General features: G+C 46.7%; 1 protein-coding gene across 1 annotated transcript in view; it reads right to left on the bottom strand.

Moving 5' to 3' along the window:
• LOC144120791 (sodium/hydrogen exchanger 4-like) overlaps nt 1-25,454 on the bottom strand; it is a 265,475-nt gene that overhangs the window by 3,685 nt on the left and 236,336 nt on the right. Inside the window, 12 exon segments of the mRNA XM_077653497.1 lie at nt 96-550; nt 1,319-1,485; nt 5,087-5,116; nt 10,124-10,153; nt 11,183-11,346; nt 13,027-13,044; nt 13,313-13,381; nt 13,725-13,825; nt 14,091-14,156; nt 14,669-14,758; nt 23,239-23,367; nt 25,166-25,242. Of these exon segments, the coding sequence (XP_077509623.1) occupies nt 96-550; nt 1,319-1,485; nt 5,087-5,116; nt 10,124-10,153; nt 11,183-11,346; nt 13,027-13,044; nt 13,313-13,381; nt 13,725-13,825; nt 14,091-14,156; nt 14,669-14,758; nt 23,239-23,367; nt 25,166-25,242 (1,396 nt within the window).

Below are 25,454 nucleotides of genomic sequence, written 5' to 3' on the forward strand. Positions count from 1 at the left end.
CCTCCTCAGTAAGTAGTAGCGATATGGAGCATATATGCTGCCAGATGACCTCACCCAGAGACCGCTACCAACGGATAGACAGCAGAGCCTCCCACCTGAGCGATCGGCCGTCAATAGAGCCGGCCTTGTTGCGGCGCATGATGGAGTGTCGCCGATGCGCCAAGCTGAGCCATGTGTAGGCGCTCTTCTGGAGCGTGGTGGAGGCGCGGCGGAACTGGGCCGCGCTCAGGGGCCGTCCGTCGGCCAGCTGCTCGACGCCTGCCGACAGCGCGGCGGCGGCGGCGACTGTGGCCGCCACGGAGGCAGCGTCTCCGCCCCCACCGGGGCTGGTGGCGCCCGGCGTCAGCGTTATGGGACTGAGCACCGTGGCGCCAGGCGAAGGCGGCGCCAGGTTCCCGCGGCTGCCCTCGATGCTCATCTCGGCCGAGCTCATCTCGCTCGCCATTGTGGCCAGCGTGAGGCGGTGCGCGCGACGGCGACGCGCACGCAGGTGCGCCTCCAGCTCCTGGTGCTCGTCGCCCACAAGGTTCGGGTTGTAGCGCTGGTGGTACTGCACGCGCGCCGAGGGAGAAATGAACGTGTGTTTGCGTTTGACACTCTTGTTTCGTTAATTCTGGGCAGTATTATATGGAGGCCTGAACATGTTGACACAGAGGATGGAACACTCTGTGGTCACAGCAGTCCGCGCATTGTTTCAGCTTTCACGCATGCTTCTCTTCGAAGATTGCAGGTGAATTTGGACACCCATGGGCTAAGTCACCAAAACGAGGCTGTATTAATTGTGCCTGGCTTCCAGGAATGCGAACTTTCTTCTCATGACAGGACGAGCACACGCTCCCCGTGACCTGCAACGTGCCAATCGTGACCATATACATGAGTTTGCGCTTTGTAGCTGTTCAATACACTTTGATGCGCATCACCATGAAGGCTTGGACAATGCGAGAAATCTCGTTCTCTTGATGCTCTCTGAAATGCGCTCCGATCTCTGTGCATTGCAGGCCACATCGAAAGCGACAATGCGCGGTTCTACACGGTTTCCTCAATTAACTGAAAATGACTAGCTAACATATCTAGGCACATGGCAGCGAGGCACCAAGGGATTCATGCGCAGCTAACAAGTGGTTTTGTTTTCCGCCGCTACAAAAGTGACTGGTTGAACAAGAAAATGAAAAACCGTGAAAGCACTTGGAATGCCCTATACTCTGCGAGGCATGTATCGACAGAAATGAACTGAATGCATGCACTCATCTGGGTTACAAACAATACAACGGCAGTTCAGCGAAATCCCGAGTATAGCACGCGTACACGTGGCACCGACCTTGTGGTAGGGGTTTTCGTTGAGTGCCTTCACCAGGAGCTTGGTTGGGTCCTCGGCTTCGACCGAGTCCTGGTGGAAGGACCTCGAGAACATGGCCCCCACAGTGTGCCGACGCTTCTCCGGCCCGCCCCCTTCGGCGCTCTGCGACGCGGCGCGAACCTGATCCGCTGGAAGAGGTGAGAGCGTCGGGCCACAACGGGCATCAAGGCTCCCTCAGTCAGCATGGCGGCGAAAACAGCATTAGCATGTGCAAAAGTACGGCACAACGGGCTGTATCGCGTCGACGGCAAGACACTGCAATAGTGGCTAAACCCGCGTGGAAATGAAATTTTTGTATGCAACCAACACTGCGTGTGAAATCTTTATGGTGCCAGAGCCTCTTGTGCTGCAAAACGACGAGATCTACCTCGTAACAGGTTTACTCTCAGCGTAACTGAAAGAGCTGAGCACACCTTCGGGAAGGAACAGATGTCTTATTCACGATAGCTGTACACGCATCCCCTTGCAGCATGACAAGAGGTCCAAACAATCTGATGGATAACTTCTGTGCGAATATAACCTAGCAAGGACTCGTGCCGCCTGACCTCACACCTTGTCGAGTGAGCACTGTTCTAAGCATGCTCTTTAAACTGTGCAACAACACGGTGCAGTACATGGCGCCGCAGAAGACTCAGCGCTGTGTCCTGTCTCATACTGTTCCGCCCTCCAGCCAAGATCTTCGCAGCCATCGCTTAGTGGTTAGCAGTTTACGCTAGCTGTTTCAGATTTTACCGGCGCCGTCGCAGATTCGAAGACTAAGTGTCTTGAGCTCGAGCATTCTCCTGCCTGCTGCGTCGACAACTGCGACTTCTCTTGTCCTAGAATTTCTGGGCGTCTGGTCTACTCGTGGCAGTGACCGTTCCACAAGGCCATGCATGTGTCGCGTCGCGCTCTGTGGACATATCAGTGCCCTCGTTTCACTGTGCATGCTCCGAATTTAGAGTGCCAGTAACCCCCACGTCCCCGGGAGCGTTTGTTTGACGGGAGCTTATCTGGCAAAGGACATGGGCGAGTCGAGTGGCCGTGAGTCGAACTTTTTTGTTCAGAGCGGTGCGTCTGAAGATATAGTCTTGACACGCCTCTGCTGACGCCGTGAAACGTCACGCAATCGAAGTACAAACAAATGGAAGAGAGTTGACAGAGCACTAACAAACAAGACATTGTCAGTCTCGGAAGACAGTGGACACGTTCTTTGTGGTTCTTGAATGGCTCTTCAGAGCATGCGCTGTGTTTGCCATGGCGTCACAGATGATCTCATGCGGGCGACATCTGGTGGCCGGACAGAACTTTTCTTCTGACCTTGTTTCGCTCTCAAGGCGCTAGTATTGATAGCGATACATTTAATCACTGTTTTTAAAAACGCGCAAGGTCACTAAAGTACGATTGTTAGTCTTTCTTGTTATTGCTCATACCCACGTGCTCATAGCAGAAGCCTCTGCATGCGCCTCTACCCTGAAGTAACCAGAGGTCTTTTCTCAATGTGGCTGGCTGATTTACTCAAGCTGCCGTTAGAGGGAATTTCCCACAACTAAGTATTTCTGCTTCACGGGTGCGGGCACTTCTCTTTCTTTTTTGAGGCACGCAATTAAACTGCGAAAGGAATGACCCTTCACATCAGACTAAGAGAGCCGTGTCTGGCCGTGGATGCGTTACAGCCAGGGCTGTAGTTACCAAAACGTTTTTTTTTTTTTTTTCAGACAGGTGTGGTCATCTTCCCATAACAAAAGTCTCAATACTTGAAGCAAGCTGCTCTTCACGATCTGAATTAAATGCACCATATCAGCCCCATAGATAAGGTGGTTTGCAGAAACTTCAAACATGGCCTCCTACATGCGTGAGAGCTGTAGGAGGCTATACGCCTGAGCAGAACGCAGATGAAGTTACAGCATTAGCTAATCAGCCATAAACAAAATGGCAGTAAATTACAGTACATAACGATACTAAACGCTCGTTAACTGCACTGGAGAACACTTCAGCTAGTATTTACTTAAAGAGTATTCATTAAAGCTATCAAAGCCGTTCTCCTGACTTGTTTGGCTGTTGCGAATAGTCATTTTCGTTCGAACATTTTAACGGTGCCTGCAAACTCATTTTATCTCAGTTTAATCACTTTGAAACAAAAATGGGGGTGATAAACCCCTGCCCGGATAATAAGTTACGTCCAAACGGCACAAACACACTACAGACAAAGGCACATTTCACGTGGATTCGCACGCTTCCCTGTCGTGGTACAAACGATTGGTGTGAAGAACACGTGACGGTACATGTAGGCAAAAATAAAGAAGAAAACGCAGCGACTAGACAAAGAACAAAGAGGAAGAAGAATAGGAGAGACAGTCCCAGATCCACCACCATCAAACAGAAAGCATTCCATGACAAACGCAGCCATGCTCAAAACAAGGCGAGCGTGCGTTTGGTGCAGCACACAGTCGTATACGCAGTGGCAATGGGCTTGCTAGGGAGGTGCATTGCACGGTGCATCTTTGAGCGCATGGTTGTGACGAATGATTATTATTTTTCGGAGACACTAGTGCCAGCTAGGTCAACCCAACTGCCCCTCATTATTTCGTGCGTTATAATAGACATTCAAGCTGGAAGGCTGCTTTGGCAACACGTTTCACATCCAGAAGCGAATCGCGGAGAAGGTGGCGACAAGCCACAGTTAGGTTTCACAACAGCGCATTATTGCTTGTGATGTGCGAAATCACAAATTTTACTAGGTGCAGTGCTTTCACTAAGTTCTCAGGCTAATGTGCACGCTCCCTAATTAGATGGGAGATATTTACAGGGACTCTACATCGGGCAGCTGTCATGTTGCTGGACCACTGGCTGCTTTAGATGACGAAAAGGAGAACTCTTGTCGCTGCATAAAGACTTTGGCATGCGATAGAAGCAAGCAGCACTACACGTCTATACGAGACAGTTTCTGTCACATTGGAAGTAACCTGGAAACTTTTGGAGATCACTGTGCCATTACGACTTGGTCCAAAAATTTGACTAGTGAAAGCGGACAAAGCTTTCTTACGTTTGTGAAGATATATGCTGAATGTTTCATGACATGTTTGGATAGCGAACAAAGATGCACCGTGTGCTCGCATTCCTCCGTGTCCTGGGCCGTTCACACCACAACAGTCACTCCAACAGACAGCCCAGCCCGCCATCCAGTGCATGCGAGAAACAAGAATACTGCCGGAAAGTTGACCATGTACGCTCGTATTTTGGAAAACAGTAGGTTCGACGAGCCTACGTGCAACAATGCGAGGTCTTCAGACTCAAAGTGCTATTGCTGATTAATTTGCAAGCGCCAACGGAGGAGGAATATCTCGCTTCAATGGTGCTGTTTTTTTCGAGCTTAAAAGTTGAACATGCATCGCCTTTTTATGCTTGCATTGTACAGAAACGCACCTGGCATCGGTACCGCCCTGGTTGGCTGGGCAAAAGAGCTCAAGCCTGTGAAGACCACAGTTAGCCGGCTTGACCAAGAGGGAAAGCATCATTTTCTTAACGTTCTCAACTATTTCCAGTCGTTACATGTGGCTTCCCATGGTCAACGTACTCACGCAGCGTTCAAGTTCCTCAATGTCGAGCAGTTTCGCGCATGCGCATGAGCATACCGCGGCGCTGCAAACGTGCCACACGGGGGCGCTCATGCATCTGCGTGAGCGAAGACAATGACCGGCGCGACAGGAATGCACAGCGACACTGAACGGGCGTCAACGCCTGTCTTACCGTCGTTGCAACTTTTTGTCAGCCGGGGGACTTTCCAGAAGGGAAGAGAAGACCACAGGGTTATTCACACGACGGGAACGGATTAAAAAAAGACAAAGACAAAGTGCAGATCCCCAGGGTGCCAACTTTCTTTTTTTTGTATCTTCTCAGTGACGCACGCACAGTCCTTGAATGCTGTTTCCTATTCCCTTTAATGAGTTCAGAGAGTTGTTCGGCATAGTCAGTGTGTAGGGCACCACATTTGTGGTGGACATAAATTTAACTTCAATACTTCTCTAAAGGCTCTGCCAATCACAGACGGAAATTTTGAATGACACTGCTGGACAAGATCGAGCATTTAAGGACTGCGAGCGAGCCTTACTAAAGATTAAAAAAAAAAAATTATTAGTATTTTTATGGCTGAATCATATATTGCGAGATGGACGAAGTCCATTGCACAGTGAAGTACCTTACGCTTTTATTCCTTCTGATAAGCCGCGCGTTACCGAAGTGTACCGGTACATGTAGAAGAAACCTCGATTTTAGGAATGTCCAGATGCACACTCAATATGTAATTTCTCCTCAACTGTAAACCGTTGAGCTTACAATAAGCAGTTGGAAACCAAATTTTTCGAAATTCTCGATGGAACGAACAAATATGTTTTCACTTCACAGAGCCATGTGGATTGCCGTTCTTCCGATATAGCGAAATTCCGGACTAAGCACAGTTATATTATTGCACCTGCCTTCAGCTTCATGAACTCGGGCTATAAACGTTTCAGTGGAAATTGAAGATCACTCCAGTTACCACCGCAAAAGAATAAGGTGGTCGCTATATTTTGACAAGTACTGAGAAACGTCCAAAAGATCGCTGCATTCTGTGACTCCATCGTGCCTCGCGCCTAGAATGAGAAAAAAATTCAGAAGGCACTTAAGACTGCTTGCATGCTGTGAAGGCGAAAGAATTAGTGTGTCATGGCGAGCGTTCGACCTCAATGCAGGTTGTGCACTAAGAAATGAAATGAAGATGCGCTTCCGAATGCCTATTTCATAAACGCTGAATCCGCAAAGGTCTGAGTGAAACACTCTGTTCGAATACCTGTCGCAAGCTAGCTATGGCACCACCCGGAACGCTGTACGACGAACGGTTCCTCATATTTTTGGCACGGATGTAGTCCGGAATGCTGGCACAACACTGCGGTCAGCCAGTGGGATGTATATATAGACGAACGACATGAATGTGACTGTCTGAAATGGCGGTGCTCGGCTTGCTGTGTAATGACGTCACCCTATTTTTCGTGCCTTCGCTGGGATTTTCCGTACCAACTGCGAGTGTACATACTAACGCACTAACAAACACGCCGCCGGCTTTTCTCGTAACAGAACTAGTAATGCTTCCGCATTCATACTATTAGGGGTCAATAAAGGCTTCATCAGTCAATCTACTAAGGAAGCATTTCAGAAGGCACCAATGGAGGTGCTGCGTAAGCGGTAAATATATACTTTAACGCAGCTGTTTTTCTCCTTTTTGAGATCGCTCGACAGCGCTCCCCATATTATATATACTCTTCTCTTTTAGTAACTGCGTACCCAACAATTCGAAATGTAGCAAAGAATTGGCCCGATGCATTGATGATTGTACTGGGCCTCTGTATTTCCGGTTTGTTATCTGCTGTCCAATTTCTTGCCGCACTACTCAGTACAAACGTAAGAGCTTGACGCAATGCACGATTCAGCCAAGAGCGCAAAAGGACCAAGATAAACAAAAAAAGTGCAGCTCCAGCACACTAGGCAGCTAACCCGAAAACAGAATAAGGCCAAAAGAAACCGCCACCACTCGCCTGGCAGGCGAGGCCAGAAACAGTAAAAGATAAATAAAAGGAAGCGGAAACACTCCCCAGAAATGCAGTGCAGCTTGAAATAAGTGCTACTACGCAAAACAAAACTCAGGGCATAGGAACAAGGCCTATCCCTTGCCGCCTCCCGTGGCTAACTAAACTGAGCACCAAGCAGTATGCTCTACGAGGCTGTGGGCATTGAGAGTAAACACTGAACAGAACAGAGTAAAAAGGGAACAAAACTGTCCTCTAGTGCACACCGTTTTCTAAAAGATGGCGCTACAGGAAAGCTTACTCCCTTTCTACTCCCATATAGGCGTATTCGTGTTTTAGAGTGCACAGCCAGACAAAACAGTTCTGGCCAGCTTTTGGAACGGGGATCAACGGGACGTCTTCTTTAGGACTAAGCAGGGGGAAAAGAACCCACAGGACAAAATCGGTGCAAGTGGAAGACTTGAGTATGACCTTGCCTATATATTTTTTTATTCCAGCCCAGGGGGGCCTACGCTGAAAGTAAAATTATAATAAAAACATAAGAATCGCCTGTTTACTCCTTGGTCAGCGTGAGGTCACGGATAGCGCCATTTTCATAGAATTATACATGCCTTTGTAGTGGCGCCAGAGAAGGCATTCTTTTCGCCCTCTTACGCGTCAACTTTTTCTCTTAGTCCGGCCTTAATTCTCGCGTAATGCTGTCTTGTTTTTGCCGCACGATTAGTGGCGAAAAGAAAAAAGACCGAAATTATAAAAGGAAGCAATAGATATCAGGCGCGAAACAGGCGTTATTTTTAGGTATAAGCACCTTTGATTCCAACTCAATAAAATACTTCTTTTAATGTGTTAGGCACAGACAAGTGTTATTGGTGATAAAACTGCAAGCTATGAAACATGCTGCCGCATAGAATTTGATTAAATGGGATCACTATAGGGAGGTTGGTTGGTGTTACAGGATGCTGTGATTACGGGCAGGCACACACACGGAAAATTCACACGGCATGCGGATGCTTCGGGGATTTCTGCTTTCAATTTGCGATTTACATTTGTTCGAGAAAGGAATATGATAAAGGTATTTCACCAGTGTTTGCATAAGGGCTGGTTGGTTCATGGTTTCAAGGCGGAATACTTGTCTTGTCCTCTTTATGTGTTGCGCTAATAATTATTCCACCTTGGAAAAAAATAGAGAATAATAGAGAAGATCAAATTATTCACGCACCAAAGCTGTGCGGTGAGATCTGAGGGCTGCATGTTACGTTTTGCTTTTCGGCATTTTTAGGCCACGCATTCTAGTGTCAGTTGCACGGGTGTTTCGGAATTTTGGCACCATCAAAATGCTGCCATTAAAAGTTGGTATAAGAACTGAGACATAGTTCTCAGTAGCACAGACCACATCCTCCAAGCCACTATACTGCGGGTGTCTTCAGTGTTCTAACATAATTCTTTGTGGATAATATAACCAGTGTATTGTTTGAGGCAGTACAACACCGGCTATTTCAAGGCTATTAGACAGTTGCTTTTTCTGTGAGTTTCGAAATGGCATGAAGTCAGAGACGCCCTGTTACAGGGCTCTCTTGGGTCTTCTGAAACGCATAAGGGAGAGTCATTCACTGACGTCTCAGACATAGGGCATCCCAAATTATCTGTAGGAAGGGAAAGGAGTGCCACTGTCTATGCGCCTTTTAAAGGGCAATTTATGTGCTATAACAATGCCACAAGTTGCAAACTTTATATCGAGCTTGGCTATAAGTTTCGATAAAAAACGTGGATTTGGCTGCAATAGCCCTGCCACGATTTATCTTAGATAACTAATATAATTTTGATTGAAACGAAAAAAAAAAGTGGCAGGGTTTTAACTCAGTTAAATTGAGTAGATGTGCGAAAGCATGTGTTTGACCTAGTTGGCTGGTGGCTTTGCTTTGCTGGGCCGTCGGAACGTCTGGCCAACTCAGGTTAAGCTGATCTGATCTGTTTGCTTCGCAGATGGAAGCTGATGAAGGCGAAGATGTGCAGTGCACAGCGTGAGAGTGTGTTGCAGTTTCACACGAGGTGTGATCAGCCGCAGCGAATCTGATCTGCTCACGCCGCCGCGGGTTCGAAACCCAGTTGCGGCAATATTTATTTTATTTCTGCAGGGGCTGTTGCTATGCTAGGTTTAGCCAGGGTCACCCTCAAGGTCACGCTCCCACTGGCTGCAGCTTGAGCGACGCTCCTCCGAACTAACCCGCGCTTACCTGAGTTACTTCGAGGCTTCACACATGATTCTTGGTTGGGACAGCGTTAAGTAGTCTTTTTTCAATGATAGATTTCCTACAGTGGCGAAGTTCAGAAAATATTTGTGCAGGTTTGTAAATTTCGCGGGAAGACAAGAACCTGCGCCTCCGACTACACGCAAATTATATTTCTTCATTTACTGCATTTTTCGCTTCTAAAGTAAATTTTACGCAGGTAATTACGTTCCGCGCTAGGCACGTTTCGAAATAATGAATTTTTTTATGTTCAACGACACTGCAGCGCCGCAGACGACAAATAACCTAGTGAGAGACATGAACAGCACAGCACTGACTTAATTCCAACCATGCCACTGTGCTGCTCATGTCTCTCACTGTATTCATTGTCGTCTGTTGCATTACAGAGTTTTAAGATTGATGCACCAACAAGCCCAAAGATCCACGCTACATTGAATCATTTTTAAAAAATGTTTTCCTCAAGAAAGGGTCATGTTTGCATAGCTCAATCCCCGCTACCGCTAAAACACATGCCAGGCTAAGCATCAAGTTTACACCTACCCTCTTCTTCTTTTCTTCTGTTTTCTTTCTCGAAATTTGGTCCTCTGAAGATATCTGACGGCAGAAGTAAAATGTTAATCCTCCCATCCAAAGTGCAGTGCAGCAGTCACCGAAATGCACGGGCTGTAACACATTGCGCAACTCTAGATGGTATTTAAATGATCAGACAGATTACCGCATTTTCATTTTTTGTTTTGTGCTAAAGAAGAATCGGCTTTTTATTTGGTCATGAATTGGAGCTTTAGTTATTCAAGCATTAGTTATGAAATGAGCTTGCATGCCTTTGCTGGGCGACGAATTTAGGCTTGGCTCGACAATGAGCAATGCGAAGTGTGTGCCTGCCCGTGTTCACTGAACAGAAAGAAACAGGTCCATGATACATGAAGAAACACTTCATCTTTCGAATAATTTGAGCCTTATCTCCTATAGAAGCTTACCGAATCGTGAGAACCGCACGCGCCTGGGGGCTGTGATGAGACAGGAACGAAAGAGAAACAGAAAAAGATAAAGGCATTGTCAAAGAAAGAGCACTTAGGTCGTGGGTGTCAAACATTGCTATGTATTACGAATCACTCCTCGAATCATCCTTGCGTTACGAAACCCAAGGCAAGGAACTTTTCTAGCATTAACGTCGAAATTTTGTACCACGAATGTGTTAAACTGTGAATGTACCATGGCAGCATGATTTCAGCTAGGCAACACATTTTTTTTTCACCGAAAGACAGTTACTAAAAACCTTCATTATGATTGCCCCGCGAACGAAAATGCAAAGCTGCACAAATAATAAGCTACGTCAGCGAAAGAAAAGGCAGTTTGGCGAAAGCGTAAACCAAAGGCAATGCATCAGAGACACAGTCCAGTCACAAGCGTTCTTGACGGTCGCAGCGTTTATGCAATCACTGCGGGACTTGCATTCAAAATTGCGCGTGTTTATGGTTCTGTAAATATGGTCCGGACGTTTCATTTTCGCCCGGTTAGCGCACCAAGAAACGCCGTGTAATTAAATATGTTCGGCACGTACATATGTCCGGCATGATATCACGGAAACCCGAGCCAGCCCACTTTATGTGCAGAATCTGAGCTGCGTTCAGAACACGAAGAGCAAAAAACAACGACGAGTGGGCATTGCAAGATGTACGCACGCAAACCGGAGCTGGCGACACACACTCGGTTCTTCAGTTCCACCATAACCTGATCTAAACTACAACAGAGCAACAATCATAAGGAACGACATACTTGACGTAAACAGCGCACAGGAAGACAAGGACAAGCTTGAAGACTGTGCAAACACAACGCTGCTTGGTTTGGTTGACAGCAGTGCAGTGCTCGTCAGGTTTCCACTGTCTCCTTATACGTGACTTACTTTGAATACGTCCTACAAACAAGCCCTGAGCTTTCACGGTCATTTGTCCAGGAATGACTCTGCGAGAAAAGCTTATGAAGCGGTTGAGGATCAGAGAAGGAATACGGAGAAAAACAAGGCTCCGTGGACGCACCTATCTGGTTCTGTCCAACGGCTATTGACGGCTTGCGGTCCGTGTTAGTGTGGAAGAGAAGACCCCGGTCTTCGTCCTCGGCGTTCTCCTCTTCGTCTTCAGCGGCGGCTTCTTCCTCGATACGCTCCTCGGTCAGAGCGTCCATCATCCCTTCGTCGAAGGACCTGCCAGCACGTCAGGCGGACAGGGGCAAAGGCATTCGTTTAGTGCACAGCAAACACGACCATGTATGGCGCTATCCACATTCGTGTACGCTTTTTGAGGCGGCCATAATGCGCCATTTAGCCGACGACAACCTACTTAGGACGTCCTGTGAAATAATTTTTTTTTTCAAAGAACACTCGGACCTACGCTCAAACAAAATATTTACGGAGAACATAACGTGGATTCAACGGCTAAGAAAGTGTGAGCCAGGCATCACAAAGCTTTTTAGAGCGTCAGCTGGCAAATGCTTGTGCGGAGACCGCGACATTCTCAGGAAATGATGTCGTCGTCACGTGGCCAAAGCATGTGTTCCTGCATGGTGCAATTGCTAACAAAGTCCAATGCTTATGTATTGGCCATTTTTCTTTCCCTTGCACTGCATGTGCTATTGCTCCACAGCATGAAGGGGATCGTGGATCATGTGTACGGGGTTCAAATGTATTCCATGACCTATTAATGTAATTTATGGGTCTATGACATGTAACGCCATCACATGCCATAGACCCATCAGTTACATTAATAGGTCATGCGACACATTTGAACCGCGTACACATGATCCACGATCCTATTCAGAACTACGGCTCAAACTCCTGTCGCATTACAAGAACGCTCCTTCAATTTCTGGACCATCTGCTATCGCTCAAGAAAAAGACCACTGACACTTTATACGAGTAGCTCAAAAGTCGCGGAATCGATGTGTGTGAAGCCTGTTGTGGCAGTCAGCAGTGCGTACTGCACAGTCCTGCCGCGGAGCAATACCACATTCAGTGCACGGAAAAAAAAAATGGCCGGTACATAAGCATCACACTTTGTTGCAACTGCTCACCACGCAGGAGTACCCGTTACGAGAGACTTACGAGCCTGTTTTTCTGCCTTCCCACAATTGGTGACTGGTAAAGCAGCCAATACTAATAAGAACAGTGGAATATAAGCAAAAATTGCACATTTTCCACAAACACGTGCAATGGAGCCATTTGCCGAACGCTGCGAACACACGTATTTCTATTTCTAGTATACCAGGGTCGCCAGAGCCAGACCTCCGAGGCAGAAGTTTTCATTTCTTTTACAAGCCATTCAAATAGTCGAACCTCATTATAGCGAAACGGTTTATAACGAAATAATGGGTATAACGTAAGTAATGATGATTCCCCTTGGAAGCTCGATCAGTACGGGCTATAACAAAGTAATTTCTGGGCCCCTTCAACTTCGTTATGACGAGGCTCAACTGTATATCAATACATTACTCACGATGGTAAAAAGCGCTCAAGCCGCGTTGCTCGCTTCATGGCTTGCTGCCGCTTTACGAGCTCATGAGGAATTTTATGAGACTACACGAAGTACTTTGGAGATCTGCTGAAGCAGGCCCACAAGGTGAGGTGAATTTAGTCAACTATTTTCCTCGAAGCAGATGGCGGTGCCAGCCGGTCCACTTGTGAAGCGTGAAAGCAGGCAAAGCTGGTGCGAAGAGAACTGCCGGTGCGGGCGTGACGTCACAAAGCAGCAGTGTGCTACCTGACGTTCCAAATGTCGCTGAACCTCGCGCACGCGACAGCGCGCGAAGCATTTCTGCTGTTAGGTTCGCGACGTACAGGCGTGCTCTTTGAGCGAAATGTGGTATTCATGGAAGAGCTGGTACTCACCTTCCCATATCTGAGCAACTATTAAAGGAAAAAGGAAAAAAGAAGGAACAGAAGCAGCACGTCGTTATTAAGTACCTATATTACCTTATCACAGCAATATCTCTTTGGTGTAGATGCATTTATAAACATCAAGTGTCTGTCAAGAAAAGGGCTACACTGTACAAAACACTTCAACAACCGGAATTGCTAAAATAACGTTGCCTATCCTTGCATCCGTTTGCGTGTGTGTTTACTTAAGTGGACTGTCCTCAAGAGGAATTTTGATACAAGCGCTGGGCATACTTACTGCTGTATGTTCAGAGGTATGTTTTCTTCTAGAGCCGCCGCTGGGCCGTACAGGTGGGCATAGTGGTCACTGCGGCATCCAAAGGACATGTAAAGGAGCAGCCAGTTAGTGCAAGCGGCTCATTACAAGGGAACTACAAGGGCTACCATGCTGCAAGGCAAGAATAGTTACAAGGGACCTAGAGGGTCTGCAGGAAAAGTACAAAAGCTACAGCGAAAGAAGAATATACAAGACAATCTTTTGATATACAGTAAACCTTTACTATGTTAAGGAAAAAGAACCGCAACATGTCCACAAAATAACCAATGTGTTCCTTAACTATCAATGTTTTGGGCCATAAACATAAATTTTCGAATCCAGTCGAAGATTTATGGAGCATCACTGGGTGGCGGTACAAGGTGAAAATACGTACGCAAGGACCACCTTCGTGTAGACCCTGGTCAGGCTGTCCTGTGCCGACTTGTGCTGCAGTAACGGCTTGAGATACTTCTCGTCGATTTGCTCCATAACTTGCTGCAGTTATAAGAAAAGTGACATTGAAAAAAAAAACGCAATTGTAGAAGACGGGGGGGGGGGGGGGTATTATATTTTTAAAAAATTCCGGATCAGCATGCTTTCAGTGTATAGAAGCAAGGTAAAATTCAGTTGCTTAAATAAAATGTCCGTGTACCAAAATGACGGGCCATCACCCTTGAGGAACAGGTATTTCCCGCAGTATGGGTCACATAGTTTTTTTTAAAAACTCAGGATATTTCTTCAATTTACAGTTTTCACTCACCTTCCAGTAATTTCCGCCACGATGGCCGGTTATTTCTTCAATACCCAGCATGATGTTGTCCACCAGCTGTAAGGGCAAGCGCAAGAAAAAACAAAAATGAAGAAATAACGTGATGAGCCTAGCACAAAGAAATCGTTCATGCTAAGCACTGTAGTAAACAAAAAAAAGAGTACTAAAGATAACCAATATTAACTGTCGAAGGGTGGGACGTGGTAAAAAACGAACTATTGAAGAAAAACTGTTCTTGATGGCTACATGTTAACTAGACAAGGTGATAGGTACACGCAGGAAAGCAGTGCCTTCCAGGTTACCCGGTGGCGATTAAAAAAATCAATAACAACAAAGAAAGAGCACTGAGTCTCACGGGTTGTGAAAGCCCAAAGTTTCCCTTCACATACTTGCACTTGAGAAAGCCCCTCCCAAATGGTGCACTTGCACTTCTCTTTATCGCTTTGCAGCACGTGCCCGCCGAAAAATGACGCCTATGGTAAAACACCGCCAGGCTTCTGTCATCGTCATACATAGCAAACACCTCCAGTTCATCTTAAAAGCGGGCCACTACGTACGAAGAGGCTCACCTTGCTGTTGATTTCTCTGATAAGCTTCTCGCCCTCAGTCTGCTGCAGCCGGATCTTGAGCAAGTTTACCAACGGCTTGACGGATGCGCCCTTGATGAAAGCATGGGCGAAGAGAAATGGGAGAAGAAACAATGACTTAATGCGAACCAGCACATCCCAGGAAATCAGCAAAAGAGCTGACTACATTTTTAGTGAAAAGTGAGCACCGAACATACTAACGACAAGGGTGAAAAACAAACTGAAGTAAGCACCAGTTCATACGTAGTGTATTATATTACATGAACTGCCTGAGCTGCCTTGGTCCAAGAATGCTGACACACAAGACTAGCTCCATATGGTACTGCATTTGTATTACCAAGCGTGAAAACGCAAAAAAAAAATACAATAAATTTATCGCCGTCGATCATCGTTTTTCGTAGAGCACATTTAGGGTATTCCGGAAGCAAGGTAAGCCCATACATGAGCAAATGCACACTGCTTTCTTGTCCTCGCTTGGTGAATTCCGCAACACAGATTGGCAGAGTAAAAATACAGCCTGGTTTTATTTGTGTTTCCTTGTGTTCGCATCTTTTTTACCCACAACAAATCTTCATGCGTGCGTTTGGGCGAGCACACAAGCACACGCACACTAATATTTAACCAGTGGGAACAGTCATGCATAACGCTTTCAGTTAACAGCGAACGCCGCCTGCTCGAAGCGAAAATAGTGAGAGACCATGCATTGAACATGCCCAACGAACACTAGCCGGCATGCATGCGTGCACCTGCAGCATACCGAAGATAGAGAATAACGTAACAAAACAAACTCGGGGTGGAATTGTGTCTAGGTAAGATGGAGTGAATAAACCTAAGAAAATCATGACCGTCGAAGTCACTGCTATCACCCATCAACACCGTCTGGGCAGGAAGAATGGCTGCGTGTGATTTCCCAATGGCCTTTTATCGCAGAAACCGCGGCTACCGTAACTCAGTTAACTTGCTTAATTATTCTTTCATAAGTACACTTCACCTTCTCCTGCAGTCAAGAACGTTTGTCGTCCGTTTTTCCAAAGTAGGGATATTTCCCTAAGCAAAGCAAATACAGGGACATTAGCCCGTGCTAGTTTTCGTCGGAAAACCTGCACTGAGGGAATGTTTGTACAGCAGCCATCATGACCGGAATCAGGGGGAAGCGTACCGAAGCTATAGCGCTATCGAAGCAGCTGTGGACCGGTGTTTTCTTTAAGCCGTCTCCGAGCCCGTGGAAAAGCACGATGTGTTTCTGCTCTATTTGCAATTCAAATCACTGGGCAAAGAGCGAGTCCAACGAGAAAACAAGAGAAATCACCACACGCAAGTGCACACACACGCGCACGTGCACACCCAGAGAGGAAACTACGAATTGTTTTCGAGTGCCCTCATTCGACTTTCTTGCGCAACAGCTGTGGGAACAGGGACAAGAGCTCTAAGTAAGCACGGACGTGCCCGCTGACGTAAGTCTAGGTTGCTGAAAAGAAGAGCCGAGTTTGCTTTCGTTATCTTTACAAAAAGCGGCGAGAACAGCACGTAAGTGGAGGCGTGCAAGGCAAAGCGTCTGCTGCGTGTAACCAATGACAGGAGCTTGTGATGACGACATTTACGGCGAGAGCCATTATTGGAAGCCTCTCTGAACCTTTGATGAAGCCGAATCTGTAACACGGAGAGCCTCTGCACAAACCATCCTCCAGAAGCCTCCATCGACCAGACAGAACTGGAAGAAAGAGCATAGGAGAGCGCTCCACCATCGACTGTCGTCTCGGACTAGGTTCTTACTAGAGCGAGGCCGTAGGAAGCGCCAGCGCGAGGCAGCTGCCGCTGCCGCGTGAGAATTGACAACTTGCAAAATTCTGCAAGTCAGCGTTCACGCAAATATTTTTTTTTTCGACCAAAAAAACTCTGGTTCACAGACTACAGTTTCATACCCTGCTCTGCACAGAAAACAGGAGAGCGTGCAAGGCAGGTTGGCCGTCATTGCGACTGCGTCTTTGAAACTCGTGTAGCAAGAATAACCGCTGTTTGTTTTGTTTATTGGAGACAAGCTAGAGACAGGTACTGGTGATGGGAAGGCATCATTGTACCCTTCATCGTTGGCCGCCATTTGCACGCGATCTCGAAAGCAGGCGGCAACTGTCCGGGGTTCAGGTTCGAGCAGATTACGGGGGACCTCGCCCCCTTCCTTTTTTTGAAAAGTAATGCAATGGAGGAAACTGGCGCATCTTTCCCCGCGCTAACCCCTTTAATTTGTAGGTACACCATGGAGAGCAAACGATTCTGCGAACAATTTTTGCTGTTAAGATGACTAATAGTGAATTCCAAACGCAGGCCCGGAGCGGTCTGCACGCTCTGTGACAGTGCGCCTGAATCCGGCGGAGAGCGCGCGACCTAAAATTGCGATTGGAGTACACTTGCTCGGCCCCGCCGCGGTGGCTCAGTGGTTAGGGCGCTCGGCTACTGATCCGGAGTTCCCGGGCTCGAACCCGACCGCGGCGGCTGCGTTTTTATGGAGGAAAAACGCTAAGGCGCCCGTGTGCTGTGCGATGTCAGTGCACGTTAAAGATCCCCAGGTGGTCGAAATTATTCCGGAGCCCTCCACTACGGCACCTATTCTTCCTTTCTTCTTTCACTCCCTCCTTTATCCCTTCCCTTACGGCGCGGTTCAGGTGTCCAAAGATATATGAGACAGATACTGCGCCATTTCCTTTCCACCAAAAAACCAATTATTATTATTATTACACTTGCTCTGGCCAGGGCATGTAGGTGGCGCTCGCGAACTGCTGGAGGAAGTACCCGTCATTCCTTGCGCTTGCCCGCGCTTTTAATAATTGGTTTTTGGGCGGGAAAGGAAATGGCCGTGCGATTCACTTTTGAGTCCATGGCGGCGGGCGAAGCTGATCGTCTGCTACGGAGCGCGGAGAGGAGCCGGCGCGGCGGACGCGACAAGCCGCCGGAAATGGAGGGCGCCGCTAGCGCCGCTGAAAAAGAACGTCACGCAAACTTCCGGTCGACGCCGCCGATTTCGGCGGAGCAGTCCCGACTGCTCCACGGAGCAATCTCGGCTCGGCAACTGGAGGGCGCCGCTAGCGCCGCTGAAAAAGAACGTCACGCAAACTTCCGGTCGACGCCGCCGATTTCGGCGGAGCAGTCCCGACTGCTCCACGGAGCAATCTCGGCTCGGCAACCGCTCCCTGTCTACGATTGGAAGACGCGATCCGTGGCTCAGATCTGCGTTTGGAATGCAGTTGCTCCGAAAAGAGCAGAAAACGTTGCTCCCGAAGTGCTCCAACTCTGCGGTTGGAAGTGACCATTAGAGTTTTACAAGCTGCCACTTGCGACCAACGACGGCTCTCGCGGAATGTTTTAATTAAGCTGTAGCCTGGTTTAGTCATGATCAAGGAAGCAGCGCTCACGAAAGCACGAAGCAAAAAGGAAAAGGGAGACGTATAACAAGCGCCGAGAGTTCCTCTTTCTTTTTTTCTGTGTTTTCGTGTGCGCTGTTTCGTTCATCACGAAAGACACTAATTTAGTCAGTATTTTTGTCTTAATTTGCTTCAGGATATCACTAACACGAGTTTGTTGTAAATCACACCACACATTTTATGCCTACTGAGGTGTTGCCCTCATTAATTTCTTTGCCATGTAGTCGATCCCGGATGTAACGAACCCGGGTATTTCAAATTATCGCATATATCGAACTCGCACTTTATCCTCTTGAAAGTCTGGTTTAAAAGTAGAGGAAAGTTGCACAGTTTAACGCCGGTCGTTCAATATATCGAACGGCGCGCCGCGCCGTTGCAAGTGGCGCCCGTGTTAGTCATTTTTTCTTCTGTCGTCCTGTCCTTGCGTTGTACTTTGCGTTAAAGAAGATGAACAAGATGTCACAATACCAACTAGACAAACAGTCAGGTCTTTTAAAGCGTATCTCTTCAACCACTTTTCGCGCGCGGAGACTTAAGCTGCGCGGCATTGGGCACCTTCTAGCAGAGCTAGCGCTGTGAGACGGCGTGACGAGGTGAACGTGGGGTGCGATTGACGGTTGCCTTCGGTGTCTTCTACTCAATTTCCACGCCACCTTCCGTCATGCGGCGATGTCAAGCTAACTAAAGCCTAGCCGCGGCGCTCGCGTGGCGTGCTTCGCTCACTTAGCTGCAGTTGCGCAACACAACTGTACCTGAATTTTAATGTGCGATTATTCTTATGACAGGCAGTGGCTACAGTAGGATACAACTTAAAAAAAAAAAACAGCAGTAAACACTGGGCCACGGTCCGCGGCGTACTGTATTACTCCGCTAGCCAATCACAAAAGTAAACGAAATCATCATTTTAATGTTTTACTTTATTAAACAAGCCAGGTATGAAAATTCTAGAGCTTATAACAATTTTCCCGTGATTAGCTTCTTGTTTAGGTGACAAGAGAAGTTTTAACAACGAACTACTTTTTTGTCGCGAAGGGATTATGTACGGCGGTCCTAAATGTGGGCGGAGCTTCACTGCAGACTTCAGTTGTATCCGACTATAGTTTCAAAGCATCGTACACAGCAGGTTAGGCCTAACAAAGTCCGGTGCATGCGCTGCCAGCACGCCGGCGGGCCGCATGAACTGCAAGAAGCGAGCCACTATATAGCGTGAGTGCAATGCATTCTTGCTTCTAGATTGTCGAACTATTTCGCCATGCCCTTGGAGTTAAATGTATATCCGGGTTTGACAGTACTGCTACGTTGTCCTGAATTTATTTTCAGGCTTTTAGGGCGCAGCTCTTAGCCGTCGGTTCCTGGAGTTGTCGGCATAACATGCCACCTGACAGGTCACAAGTCCCCCTATCGCCTGACAGCCGTGGCGTGAAAATTCGTGAAGAGCTGGGATCAAAGTTCGCATTGCCGACTATCGTAATCGGCTGTCATTTTTTCGTTAGCCTCCATGAGTCCACATCTTGCTGGCAGGGTGCAACTTGCAGTGCATTTTTTTTTTCTGACGGGTATGAGTAACCTGCTGTACAGAACTTGAAGGTGTCTGCCAAATGCACTCCTGGTAATTTCTTAGCGTCCAGATTGACATCCACAGCCTGATTTCGACAGACGTAACCACTCAGAAGCTCAAATACGCAATTAACTATCAGGTACTGTTTTTCTCTTATGCACTACTGAACATTCTTTCAGTTTCGTTGATATTAATTCTTGATGTTTTCGTTGGCATACCTCTTCTCTAACAGTAGGACAAATCATTGGCATAGAAAATTCGGCACTCCTGCTGGCATTGCCGCCAGCATCCTTTTGAACAACACACGTTTCTGATAGAACAAACCGCTAATCACACGCATCGGACAATTATATCTTTGCATTAGTCTTCCATCATCTCGAAAACCCGCAGCGTGCCGCCAGTCACGTTAATATGGCTTTTCCGCATAAAAGGTACATATGTGGCAAAGCACGCTGAACAGGAGCACAAAGTAAAAATGATTTTCCGTGGCAAACAAGTGGCACTTCCGCTTCGCTAATGCACCTGCCATTTTATTATTTTTTGAGGCTCCTCGTATATCCATTATGTTTCACGGTAAATTGCGCTGCGTTTTGAGTAAAGTAAGATAAGAACAGCATCACCTTTAGCCGTAGTCCTCTACCAAAAAAGCGACGTCTCGTACGAACGTGGAAGTTTGACCGACAACTCGAGTCGAGCCGTAGATTCAGCGTTAAAATATGATGGCACGCTGTGCCCGGAAATGTCACGACGATAAGGCAGTTAGCGGTGCTGTTTATGCATCCTGGCCAATCCCCCGCCATGGGTATGTGCCATTAAGCCTGAGGTCATCATCACCATCGCCATCTAAGCACTAAAGCGCGGAGAAAGAAAGAAATATTTTCTCGGTGCTAGCGCGATTTTTTCGATAAAAGCTCCATTTGCGCCAAAAACAGCCTCACTAACACACCTGCTCTCGCAATTAATAAATAAATCGCTATCGTACCAAAAAACTTCACTTGATCAAACAGATGAAGAGCGCACGAGAACTGAGGAATATTGACATGCAGGTTTGTACGCACTCCTAAACCAACACCGAAAAAAAAATGCCGCGGCAACAACAACAAAAAAATTGAATTGTTAACGTAGCAGTTAATCATAAGAAGAGGCCTTATTCGCTAAGCCATGAGAGCTTGTAACGCAGGCTTGTGGCGTGAGGCACGATGCACGTGAGAGAATCATAAGCAATCGACTGCCATCACTACAGTGGAGAAGCGCCTTACTCTGAACACACAGTTTGCTGTGTCAAGCAACCGGGATAATAGAAAACAAACACAGGAACACTAAGTGTTGCTCTGTGGCTAGAAAACACACACGCACGACATGCTATCGTCAAATAAAAGATAGGGAGGAAAGAACCTCCGCAAAACACAAGCACGGTAATGGAAAGGATTTTGTTTTGTTTTTTAATTCTTTATTCCTGCCACGCTGATGTTAGCTGAAAAAGATTGCACTCTAGCCACACACAAGCCTCTTCCTGCGCTGCACACATAGAAAGAGGCGACAATATTTGGCTTCGCTGTCTGAGCAAAGACCGCTAATGAAGCTTCGTTACTCAACGCCTCAAGAAAGTTTGCCTCGCCATTCTTAATCACAGCGCGGCCTTTCTTCGTGAGCAGCTGTCGGTGCCTTATTTGAGAAGTTCGAGCAAATAAAGTACGATGGGACAGAGGCCGACGTATAAAAAGCGACACAAATTTTCGTTAACAACAAAAACGCGGCCGTGCTTGCGGGCTTTTTTTTTACATTTTTGTCTTTGGTACCGTTTCTTGCTTCCGGCGAATTACAGAGCCCATGGTGCCTGTGGTAAAAGCCTCAAAATAACGCCTGTCCGTGACCGCGAAAAAATTTGCAGAACAAACACGCCAGCATAAGCGTAAAAGTATGAAGTGAGTTGTCTGAAGCATGGTTTATGGTCTATGGGGGTTTAACGTCCTAAAGCGACTCAGGATATGTATGAGGGACGTCGTAGTGAAGGGCTCCGGAAATTTCTACCACCTGGGGTTCTGTAACGTGCACTGACATCGCACAGTACACGGGCCTCTGGAATTTCGCCTCTACCGAAATTCGACCGCCGTGGCCGAGATCGAACCAATGTCTTTCGGGTCAGCAGCCGAACGCTGTAACCACTGAGCCACCACGGCGGCCCAGTTACCTGAAGCAGTTCAAGAAGAAGGAATGAAATTTATTTACTAGTAAACCGGGCTGTTAAGCACAAAAGAGAAGTACTAGTTTCGAAATGCTATGCTTGAAAGACCATGATTCAAGGAATCTTTTTAAGTCGCAGTCAGCGATCTCTTTTATTGATCGCTATAGCTCAGTTATAACTGCATTCTCAAAGAGTTAGTATCAATTTTCCGCGCAGCTGCGACAAAACTGCTCCAAAATACTTATCTTTTCAAAACAGTGAAAATTGAACAGACAAATAAAAAGAAATTTAGAACGTACCAAACAGCTTTGTTTTAACCAGCATTCGCGAACACCCTGCCATGGCAGGTGGCGGATTAAACGCACGATGTATTTATAAACAATGCAAGTAGAGTTTCGGAACAGCTGATCTGGCTTAATCGGCTCACGTTGCTGCCATCGCCTCACTTACTAGAAACTCGGGCGCAAACGAAGCGACGGTTAGGCAACTGCCATATAAATGAAGCAATCATCGAGAGGCTTAACGTATAGTCTGCGCCGAGATTATGCTGGAAAGTCCCACTACCGGCCCAGTTGTTTATATTTATTTATTTATTTATTTATTTCATAATACTGCAGGCCACTGCTTGGCCCAAGCAGGAGTGAACATATAATGTTACATAACCAAAAGAATAAAGTTATTCAATATTAGCAGCACACGGAAACCAAAAGAATAAAACCAAAAGAATAAACTTATACAATGTTAGCAGCGCACGGATACCAAAAGAATAAACCAAACGAATAAACTTATACAATATCAGCAGCACACGTATACAAAACATACATATAATCAATATTAGCAGGTAAATAGACGGCGTTTCTGATAACTCGAGGGGATAGAAAAATGCATATCATCTTGTGTAATCTCTAGCTCTTGTCACTTCGTATCCTTTTCCTCCTTGATATCATCACGCGCGCAATGAGAAGCGAGGCCCTGTGAAGTCTTCTCTTGTTGGCGCAAACGCCACACCAGCGAAGGTGCGTGGTAGCTCAGTGGTTAGGGTTAGGGTTAGGGTTAGCCGCGGTGGCTCAGTGGTTAGGGTGCTCGACTACTGATGGATTCGAACCCGACCGCGGCGGCTGCGTTTTTATGGAGGCAAAACGCTAAGGCGCCCGTGTGCTGCGCGATGTCAGTGCACGTTAAAGATCCCCAGATGGTTGAAATTATTCCGGAGCCCTCCACTACGGCACCTATTATTCCTTTCTTCTTTCACTCCCTCCTTTATCCTTTCCCTTACGGCGCGGTTCAAGTGTCCAACGATATATGAGACAGATACTGCGCCATTTCCTTTCCCCCTAAAACCAATTATTATTAAGGTTCGTGCACACCTGGGCAGTGCATGTTGCATGCTCACCTGTATGAAGACGGTGAAGAGGACGATGACCAGAGTGGTGGTGACGAACATCTCGTAGTTTGGGAACTTGCAGGCGCTCAGCATGATCACCAGGGAGAAGGCCACGGCGCCGCGAAGACCTCCGTACGCCTGTTTTATTCGCGTTCGCGTGAAAAAGGAAAACAAAAGGGGGGGGGGGGGGTACGACTCTGAGCATGCGTTGCAAACCGTAGTCGTTCAGTCCCAGAATTCGATATGGCCTCCGCCGGTGGACCGGTGTTTGAAAAAATTAGCGATCCCTGTACAGCAACACTTTCTTCTTACGGCTAATAGATGGCGACACTACCTATGAAAGATGACACAAGCTGACGTAAAATTTATTTGCGTCTTTTTTTAGTGCGTGCAGAACGTTAGGAACACAAGTTTTTGATCAGCGGCGGCAAGTGTCATTTGGAGAAGAACCTGCTCGCTCTTTAAAGGGGGGGGGGGGGGGGGACCGTGTAAGTTACGGTAAAATAGATGATCTGTGTAAGTTAGTGCTATCCGTTTAGAGAATTTCAATAACGTGCCTCTCGCGGAGATTTTTTAGCATGACAGTAAAAAAAAAACGACAATGCGTGCCTGCGTTGCAAAATAATCTCTATCGACACCTGTGCTCAATTCGTACTTCTTTATGGCTCTCCCCAAGCAACGATATCGTCATTCGTGGTATGAGACCAAATGACGCAGGATAAAAATGTCACTTGAGAGCGAATTTTTAGTGTTACGGTAAGAAAGGGCAGGGTTTTTTTTTTTGCGCCAAAAAAAGAAAGTCCGAACGCTTCAGCAAGTACAGCAGCAATAACGGTTTTAGTGTGTCCCGTTCTAAAGGCGCAAATAAAAAAGCGAGACTTCTGAATAATTAAACAAATCACGTCAATTCTTAAGAGCAGTAACTTAATACGCGAGAGTAACGCAATCACTTTTTCCAAAACGGGGACTGAAATAAAAGGAATTAACTAACGTTCGTTGAGACACACGGAGACAAATTTTCTTTATCTACTCGGAGAGTGACTGTAAAGTCAGAGGTCGCAGTTAATTCCGACCGCCTTATATTTGTGTAAATGTGATAGTAAGCCGTCAGTTTACTTAAGGACGCGCTCGAAAACCTCGGCGCTGAGAAATTACAGCTGCACTTGCGTGAACAAGAGAACTGTCAAGACAAAAAAGAAGAAAAAAAATGCGCCTTATAAATGGAACTCGGGTGCTTAGGAAGTTTAGAAAAAAGGAAGGAGAAAAAAAACATGCACTTATTGTGGAGGTACACACGCAATGAATTTTAATGAAATTCAGAGCTTAGCCACGGCAACGTCAGCGCCCATGTGGCAGGTAAAAATTACGAGCGAACGTCGTTAGTCTTTAACGCTTAATACCTAACGAGTGCCAGAAAAAGCAAAAATGCATCAAGAAACAAGTGACTCGCCGCTAAGTACAGCGGACGAAATAATCAGCTCTCGAAGAAAGCAAAAAACAGAAGCGAAGCGTAAAGAAACAAAATTCCCTTTTCAAATCCAGATTTGCTACCGTGGCGCAGATTAGTAAAACTAATTGCTCCAAAGCGGCTTGAGAGACTCATCACAAGGCAGCGTCTTAAGAGGACTTTTTCGCAATGACTAAGCCGACTTTCCCGCCGTCTTTAGATTGCGCATTCTGACTCGCTTTGACGCTCAAAAGATAACAGTGAGAACGTCGTAAATTAAAGCCGCTAAGCTGCTTTATCTTTTATTTTAGTTTGTGAGCGCGATTTAAGCTTAGTAGACTCGGGGCTTATTCAAATAAATCTGATAAGAAAGTTCGCTAGATCCATGTCAACTGAGACATACTATTGTTCATAGCTTGGGAGCCTAACGCGTCAGGTTACTCGATATTCAATTCCATCAAGCAGAAAGGGGCAGAAAAATGCGCTTACCATTATAAACTGTTCTTCAAGATTGATTTTCTTCACACGTCCTAGCAGGTTCACAAGATACGTCAGGCCAAATACCGCTGAAAGTGGAGAGAACAGTTATGGAAGCACATAATTTATCCTTCGCACTAGTAGGTGCACGAAAGTACGAACTTATTGCGTGCGAAAAATTCTTATCAAGAAAGGCCGAGCTCTGAATGCCCAGAAACTCTCGCTAGGAAGCCTATACACCGATTTAAAAGAGATCCACTGCGTTTATGTTATTGAAATTGCGAGGACTAGGGATGCTTCG

Source organism: Amblyomma americanum, chromosome 2 (genome assembly GCF_052857255.1).
Source record: "Amblyomma americanum isolate KBUSLIRL-KWMA chromosome 2, ASM5285725v1, whole genome shotgun sequence".
NCBI classification, from domain to species: Eukaryota; Metazoa; Arthropoda; class Arachnida; order Ixodida; family Ixodidae; genus Amblyomma; species Amblyomma americanum.